Source organism: Pleurodeles waltl, chromosome 5, assembly GCF_031143425.1.
Source record: "Pleurodeles waltl isolate 20211129_DDA chromosome 5, aPleWal1.hap1.20221129, whole genome shotgun sequence".
Lineage (NCBI taxonomy): Eukaryota > Metazoa > Chordata > Amphibia > Caudata > Salamandridae > Pleurodeles > Pleurodeles waltl.
The window spans coordinates 1214440389-1214448860 of NC_090444.1; the positions used below are offsets into that span (position 1 = coordinate 1214440389).

The window sequence follows — 8472 nt, forward strand, 5'->3', positions numbered from 1 at the left end:
CGGGGAAGGGCATGCAATGGGTTTGCTGTGGGAGTTTTCGTAAACCTGAGGCAGTGCTAAAATCTAACACCACCTCAGTGGTGTCGTTATCAGGGCGCAACAAGCAGGAATACTTTTATTCCTCCTCGTTTTTTGCTTTTTCTATGCGTGCTGCATTTTGCACTATATGCCCATCACTCTGTCCTGGGGAGCGCAACGCCACAGTCTCTCAAGTCGGTAACATTCCACTGGCTCTGGAGGGGGCACCATGCCCTGTGCTTGGTCCTGGTGAGTGCAAGGCCACAATCTCTCAAGTGGGTGACTTGCTGTCCTGCCATTTGATAAAGTGTTGTTTTGACCAATGACTTTGTGTTTCACCACTGCGCATATTAGTCGCTCAATGTTCACCAGTAGCACATGGTATGTTTTGTTCAGTTTAGCCGCCTATGGGCTTTGACATTGCATTAGTCATTACATTCTGTTTTGTGCCTATTGGCTTTGACATGGCATTAGCCATTACTTTCTGTATTCAGTTTAGCCGTCTATGGGCTTTGACATTGCATTAGCCATTACATTCTGTATTCTGCCTATTGGCTTTGACATGCTGTATCCAGTCTAGCCGCCTATTGGCTTTGACATTGCATGCCTATTGACTTTGACATGATGTATTCAATTTAGCTGCCTATTGACTTTGACATGCTATTAGATATTCTGCCTATGGGCTTTGACATGATATTATATATTGCATTTTGTATTCAGCTTAACTGCCTATTGGCTTTGACATGATATTCAGCTCCGCTGCCTATTGGCTTTGACATGATATTATACATTGCATTTTATATTCAGCTCAGCTGCCTATGGGCTTTGACATGATATAAGACATTGCATTTTGTATTCAGCTTAGATGCCTATTGGCTTTGACATGACACTAGACATTGCATTTGATATTTAGGTTAGCTGCCTATTGCCTTTAACATGACATTGCATTTGATATTTAGGTTAGCTGCCCATTGCCTTTAACGTGGAGTTCTGTATTTTTCCAAGCTGTGTTTTTGCACCAGAGAACCAAGATGTTTTGCTCTCACAGTAGACTAGACCTGATAAGAGAGAGTACATGGGCGTCGTTTCTCTTCCCTTGAGCTTGGGAACAGGAGTAGTCTTGGAGACCTGGCCAGTCTCCAAAAGGCTTGCTCAGTTTCCCAGGTATGAGAGGAGGGGGCACACCTTTGTAACGAATGTAACAGGCTGCAGAGAGTCAGATTCGAATCTGCCGGACCTCGTGCTGGAGCTTGGCGCCAGTTGCCAGCATCCCGTGTGGGTAGATGACACTCTTTCTCGCGGCTGACAGGGGTCTCAGCTTGCAGACCTTAGAAAGATGTAGCTGTAAATAGTTCCTACACGGTGAAGTATTTGTTTTGCTTTGCATTCAATATCTTATAAATATAACCTGCTGTGTATATTGCAAACTGATATATTTTGTTTGATTAACGCGGACTTGAAAGCTACTAATTCGTCATTCATTCATAAACATTGTGGTTGGGGAAGAATAAAATAACAATAAAAGTCTTCTTTGACCTCAGAAGTGCATTTCTGTTGTGTTATGTTAGTGCTTAGAAACTAAATAAGAGGAAAGCACTACAATTGGTACCAGAAGTGGGGTCGGTCATTAAGAGGTGATTAAGAAGGGGTTTGACGAGTTAGTAGATTTCTAAGTGCACACTTTAAAAGTGTAATTGTTTTTTTGTTGTTTGGAGAATTACAGAAATTGTTTTCTGTTTGGAGAATCACAGTAGCACGGCAGACCATGTCTGAGAATACATGTGTTGATGAACTGCCTGATGGTGCTAAGAAAAACTGTGAATTGTTTTCTGTTTGGGGAATTACAGAAGAAAATGCATGTGTAGCTAAAAGGCCTGATAATGTTTTGAGAAATAATTCCTGTTGTATATATGTAGAAAACGTGTGTTTTGGAAGTAATGATGACAGAAAGGTCTGGATACCTTTATCTGCTTACAGAGAAATGCAGGAGAAATGTAGGAAGTTGGAACATGAAAATAGGAATTTACATGAGCAAATTAGCCAGGATACAATAATTCAAAATAAGACTGAAAGTTATAAAAGGGCTGTTTTTGAAGAATCTTTCTTGTCCCATTCCAGTAATGAGGGGGTTAAGACAGCTCCGAGCTGCACTGAGTTTCCGTGTGAGCCAGGGTTTTTGGCAGCCAAAATGCATTCCTTAACTGATAACACGGACGAGAATGTGATTTACGAGTTACCGTTGCAAAATGCACAAGTAAAACGAAGGATTTTAGAGCAAGACACCCCGAGTTTCATTAGCTTGTTTGATTTTTGGAAAAAGAATAGCCCTCATTTGAGAGAAATCCTAACACTTTTGTATATGGTCACTGTGAAAAATAATATGCAGCTGCGCGCGTGTGATTTGGCAAATGAAATAATGCAGACTTTAGGTTTCTGCGCAGTGCAAGAAGGAAATACTTATGTACATTTAAATCATGAACAAGGGAAGAAAATAGTGCCCCTAGCTAGAATCATACAATGGATCTGGTACTTGCAAGACAGGGCTAGAGTACCACAGGTAAAAGAATTATCAATGAAATTGTGTGCACCATTTGAATTCGTGTCTACTGAAGATATAAAGCATGTTTGTTTTACTAATGATTCATTGACTGAAATGTTGCTTTCTGGCACAGTAGAAGGAACAGCGTTGTATAATGTGTGTCAGATTTTAAAGCAAGAGCTACGTGAGATGTGTCATTTTTACGCTGATTTTTGGTTCTTTGATAATGTTTTAGCCACATGGCTTGTACCTAACTGGTTCAATTACCTTGCAGATGTTAATGAGAAAAATGCAGAGAGAGAAGTGTTCACCCAGAATTCTGCCTTAGTGGGGATGGCTATGTGGGTGCCCCAGAAATGTGAAAAGGCCACTTACAGGTGGGCAGAGATGAGAGAGATGCCCATTCCCCTAGATTTGATAAAAACTGTGCAGCACGCACAAAAGCAATCTGTCATGCAAGCAGTCACAGAGCAGTTGGGGAGAGGAAAGTTGCCAGAACAGAAATGGCAAATTGATCAGGTTTTAGGGAGAGTGATTGCTGCAAATTACCAAGGAAAAATCGAAATTATGCTGATACCTAGAAAAGAATCTGATTCATTCATACAAATTGGAGACAGAATGGCCCAAATTGGCAAAAGTGCAGTGAATGGAGGTTTGGTAAAGAATGAGTCTGCCCCAGCCCTTCTGACAGTGCAAGAAAAGGGAAGCTGTGGCGCAGCAGATAAAAACCTCAGTGCTGATGTGTGGGCTGACGCCCCAAGTTACCCTCCAGAACCTGCAGAGAATATAACAAAGGGCCCCAAAAACGTCCTGCTGATTATAAAACAGGGAAAGGAAGAGGAAGGGTGCAGTTTAAATGAAAAATGTTATTTGCAAGAAAAGTCATACTTGTTTCTTTTGCAGATCCTACCACGTTTCGCCACTGTCCCTGAGTGCGCTGTGTGGTCCCCCTTCCGGTGTGTGCGTGTGGGGTCGGGGAAGGGACCGAATCCCCAACCTGAACCTGGCTGAGTAAAGTGCCAGCACCATGGATCCATTTTGCGCAAACTGCGCCTTCAGTTCAAGTTCAACTTGTTTGCTGTGTTTTTTTTTTTTCCCCTCTCGTATGGAACTCTGACTTTTGCTTACCTTCCAGAAAACCTTTCAGGTGGACCGTGCACCTTTACATGAGCAGAACTCATGCCACATCAAATTGCTAACACTGTTGAATTAGAGACTCGTTCAGAAGAAAAAAAAAATAAAAAATTGCCCAGTCTTTTCTATGTAGATGTATCTGATGTGAAAAGGTCATGAAATCAATGTGTTAATTCACTTCTATTGCTTTACAGGGATTGCTTTGATCATAATGTTTTTTTTTGTGCTGATGTTTTTTGTTTTTGGTTTGAAATATGAGATATGTGAAACAAAAATTCATTGGTCAAAGGGCGGAATGTCCTGCCATTTGATAAAGTGTTGTTTTGACCAATGACTTTGTGTTTCACCACTGCGCATATTAGTCGCTCAATGTTCACCAGTAGCACATGGTATGTTTTGTTCAGTTTAGCCGCCTATGGGCTTTGACATTGCATTAGTCATTACATTCTGTTTTGTGCCTATTGGCTTTGACATGGCATTAGCCATTACTTTCTGTATTCAGTTTAGCCGTCTATGGGCTTTGACATTGCATTAGCCATTACATTCTGTATTCTGCCTATTGGCTTTGACATGCTGTATCCAGTCTAGCCGCCTATTGGCTTTGACATTGCATGCCTATTGACTTTGACATGATGTATTCAATTTAGCTGCCTATTGACTTTGACATGCTATTAGATATTCTGCCTATGGGCTTTGACATGATATTATATATTGCATTTTGTATTCAGCTTAACTGCCTATTGGCTTTGACATGATATTCAGCTCCGCTGCCTATTGGCTTTGACATGATATTATACATTGCATTTTATATTCAGCTCAGCTGCCTATGGGCTTTGACATGATATAAGACATTGCATTTTGTATTCAGCTTAGATGCCTATTGGCTTTGACATGACACTAGACATTGCATTTGATATTTAGGTTAGCTGCCTATTGCCTTTAACATGACATTGCATTTGATATTTAGGTTAGCTGCCCATTGCCTTTAACGTGGAGTTCTGTATTTTTCCAAGCTGTGTTTTTGCACCAGAGAACCAAGATGTTTTGCTCTCACAGTAGACTAGACCTGATAAGAGAGAGTACATGGGCGTCGTTTCTCTTCCCTTGAGCTTGGGAACAGGAGTAGTCTTGGAGACCTGGCCAGTCTCCAAAAGGCTTGCTCAGTTTCCCAGGTCTGAGAGGAGGGGGCACACCTTTGTAACGAATGTAACAGGCTGCAGAGAGTTAGATTCGAATCTGCCGGACCTCGTGCTGGAGCTTGGCGCAGGCTGCCAGCAATCCCGTGTGGGTAGATGAATCTCTCTTTCTCGCGGTTGACAGGGGTCCTCAGCTTGCAGACCTTAGAAAGATGAAGCTGTGAATAGTTCCCACACGGTGAAGTATTTGTTTTGCTTTGCATACAATATCTTATAAATATAACCTGCTGTGTATATTGCAAACTGATATATTTTGTTTGATTAACGCGGACTTGAAAGCTACTAATTCGTCATTCATTCATAAACATTGTGGTTGGGGAAGAATAAAATAACAATAAAAGTCTTCTTTGACCTCAGAAGTGCATTTCTGTTGTGTTATGTTAGTGCTTAGAAATTAAATAAGAGGAAAGCACTACACTTGCCCACATGCTCTGGAGGGGACAACATGCCCTGTGCTTGGTCCTGGGGAGTACAAGACCACAGTCCCTCAAGTGGGTGACTTGCCCACATGCTCTGGAGGGAGCAACGTGCCCGGTGCTTGGTTCTGGGGAATGCAAGGCTACAGTCTCCCAAGTGGATGGCTTCTCCACTGATTCTGGAGGGGGCTACATGCCCTGTGCCTGGTCCTGGGGAGTGCAGGGCCCCAGTCGCTCAAATGGATGGCTTCTCCACTGGTTCTGGAGGGGGCATTGTTCCCAGTGATCTTCATCCTGTGGAGGACAGGGTGAGTGGATGGCTTCTCCACTGGTTCTGGAGGGGTCATTGTGCCCAGGGATGCAGATCTTGGGGAGTGGAAGGTCACAGTCTCTCACCTGGGTGTCAGACCCACAGGATTTACAGGGGCCAGGCCACGCAACAGCCCTTGGAGGAAGGACTACATACTGTCCGCTGGCAGTGACAACTGCTCAATGGCAGCCGTGGTGCTGCTAATGGTGGAGTTGGCAGTGGTGGTGGGAGGCTCCAGCTCTTCCCCTGCAGCCTTGGATGGCTGCCCACTGGGGCTGCTGCTGCTGGTGGTGGTGCAGGCAGTGGTGGGGGGAGGCTCCAACCCATCCCCTGCAGCTTCGGACGGCTGCCCACTGGTACTGCTGCTGCTGGTGGCAGTGCTGGTGGCAGTGCTTGCAGCAGTGAGGGGAGGCTCCAGCCCTTCCGTGCAGCCTCGGATGGCTGCCCACTGGGGCTGCTGCTGCTGGTGGAGGTGCTGGTGTCGGTGCTGGTGGCGGTACTGGTGCTGGCAGTGGTGGGGGAGGCTCCAGCCCTTCCACTGCAGCCTCAGATGGCTGCACCACCATGGTTGGTGGTGGGGACTCCGACTGAGTCCCTGCACTACGTCCCTTGTCTCTACTGCCTGCTGTTGCAGGCCCCTGCCCCTCCTACCCGCAGCTGGTGCTGCCTCCTTGCCCTTCTGTCCTGCAGCTGGGGCTGCCTCCTTGTCCTTCCGTCCTGCAGCTGGGGCTGCATCCTTGCCCATCCATCCTGCAGCTGGGGCTGCCTCCTAGCCCTTCTGCAGCTGAGGCTGCCTCCTTGCCCTTCCTTCCTGCAGCTGGCGCCAACTCCTTGCCCTTCCTTGACACACTTGGGGCAGGCACCCTGTTCGTGATCCTTTCCCACCTGGAATAGTTGGGGACACTACTGTGCCTGTGGACTGGGTGGCTGAGGTGCTTACCTGGGTTTTGACCACCCTGGCCTGACGTGAGGGACGGGGGGAGAGGTAGGGAAGAGGTGAGGTAGAGAAGAGGTCAATGTTGGTGAGGAAAAGCTTCTTAGGGACATTGGGGCGGGAAGACGGAGATGGTTTTGGGATTGGAGGAAGAGGGAGTGGTGGTAGGAGGTGTCTGTCTGCTGTGTTTGGGTACAGGTGCATGGGCTGGATGCTGTTGTGAGGTGGATGGTTGTTGGGTGTCTGAGTGCTTGCATTTGTGCACTTTGGGAGGAGGGGGCACAGACACAGTGGGAGAGGACACAGGGGACGAATGCATGGATGTGAGGGTGGTGAATGCCAGCGAGGGGTTTGTACTGATAGGTGTGCTGGTGATGGTGGTAATTGATGAGGATGTTGTGCATGCAGGTGTGAGTGTAGACGGAGGTGGACGACGAGGAGGAGGGGGCCACAGTGGAGGCAGTGGATGTCGGTATGACTGATTCTGGATGGTGTGTGTGAGTGCCTGTGGGATGAAGTGTGGTGCTTCTGTTTGCCATGTCCACTCTTGTGTGTTGTCCTGGGTGCCTGCTCGTCTGAATGTGTGCTTGGGATAGGTTGGGTTTTGAGGGGAATGGGACTGTGAAGAGGAAGTTGGAGGGGGAGGGTTGAAACAGGGACAATGGCTGTCATCAGAGAGAAGGCCATAGCCTGGATTGATCTCTGTTTGGCCCCCAAGCCAGTGTCAATGCCCTCCAGGAATGCATTTGACTCTTGCATTTGGGCTGCAAGCCCCTAGATGGCATTCACAATGGTTGACTGCCCAACAGAGATGGATCTCAGGAGGTAAATAGCCTCCTTGTTCTGTGCAGCAGGGCTAACTGGGGCAGGGCCTGAGGTGCCTGGGGTGAAGGAGTTGCCCACCCTCCTGGGTGAGCGGGCACGGGAAACTTGCTGAGGGGCTGCTGGGAGGGCGGTGCTGGTACGGGGTGGTGGCTGTACCTGTAGCTGGGGTGGTCACAGAGGTGTCCCCACCACCAGGGATCTCCCATCAGACGAGGTTTCCATGTCTGAACTATTTCCTCCAGTCTCCACCGCGGTGCTCTCCTTGCCCTCCACCCCACTGGCGCCCTCACTGTTGGTGGATTTGGCCTCCTGGGTCCTGTGGGATGCAGCTCACTCCATCGCTGGTCCCTCTGCCCCTCCGCCAGATTATGCTAATGCCCATAAGGACAGGGTGACAAAACAGAAAGGGTGGGGGAAGAAACAAAGGATACACTTTGTCAATGGCACCAACAACACCACTGTTGGTGTACACAACACACACAGGGAACAGCCCTACACACTAGGCAATGCACTACCAGTCACAATGCTAGTCACCAGCTCATGGATAGGGACACCTAACACCAATTGCAGCATACCTGAGACCCACACACCCCTGCCCAGTAGTGGATGCCTACTTGCTTGGTTGGAGTACTTTCACAAAAGAACCCTGCTCAACATGGGACCTACCCTGCAATGCCAGGCCTCGGATAGGGGCACCCACACCCCCTCCTGGATACAACCCCACCAGGCGCAAGTTGTATATTAGGGCATTGTATTCACCCCCTTGTGGCTGCTGTGATGCCCCCAAGCGCCTAACGAGCACCAGATAGGCCACTGCCAGTATGCGGGCCATCAGCGGAGTCAGGGTTCAACAGCCACCCCTTCCTCATTGTGAGGCCATGGCCAGCTGGGCCTCTGCTGTTTTCCGTGCCCAGTGTCTCAGGTCCTCCTACCGTTTCCAACAGTGGGTGCTCCACCTGCCGTAGACCCTCAGGGTCCACATGTCCTTGGCGATGGCACACCGTATACCCTTCTTTTGTTGGGCGCTGACCTGCAGGGAAATAGACACAGGGAAAGGTATTAGTCCGACCATCCTGCCTGTTACACTCATGGCCCACCAT

At 47.7% G+C, this 8472-nt stretch overlaps 1 protein-coding gene across 3 annotated transcripts; it reads left to right on the forward strand.

The window, feature by feature from the left end:
• Positions 1-313: 313 nt before the first annotated feature.
• Positions 314-5302, forward strand: LOC138296391 (uncharacterized). 3 transcript variants are annotated; one of them, XR_011203819.1, is made up of 2 exons: positions 314-1380; positions 3461-5302. XR_011203819.1 is itself a non-coding variant. In XM_069235473.1 (2 exons), the coding sequence occupies exons 1-2, from the start codon at positions 2000-2002 to the stop codon at positions 3570-3572; spliced, it is 1047 nt and encodes a 348-aa protein (XP_069091574.1). In that variant the 5' UTR covers positions 1825-1999; the 3' UTR covers positions 3573-3919. The 3 variants fall into 3 exon arrangements, 1 of the variants encoding a protein (XP_069091574.1); XR_011203820.1 differs by having other exon boundaries at positions 314-1362; XM_069235473.1 differs by lacking the exon at positions 314-1380 and adding an exon at positions 1825-2934 and having other exon boundaries at positions 3461-3919.
• Positions 5303-8472: the final 3170 nt, after the last annotated feature.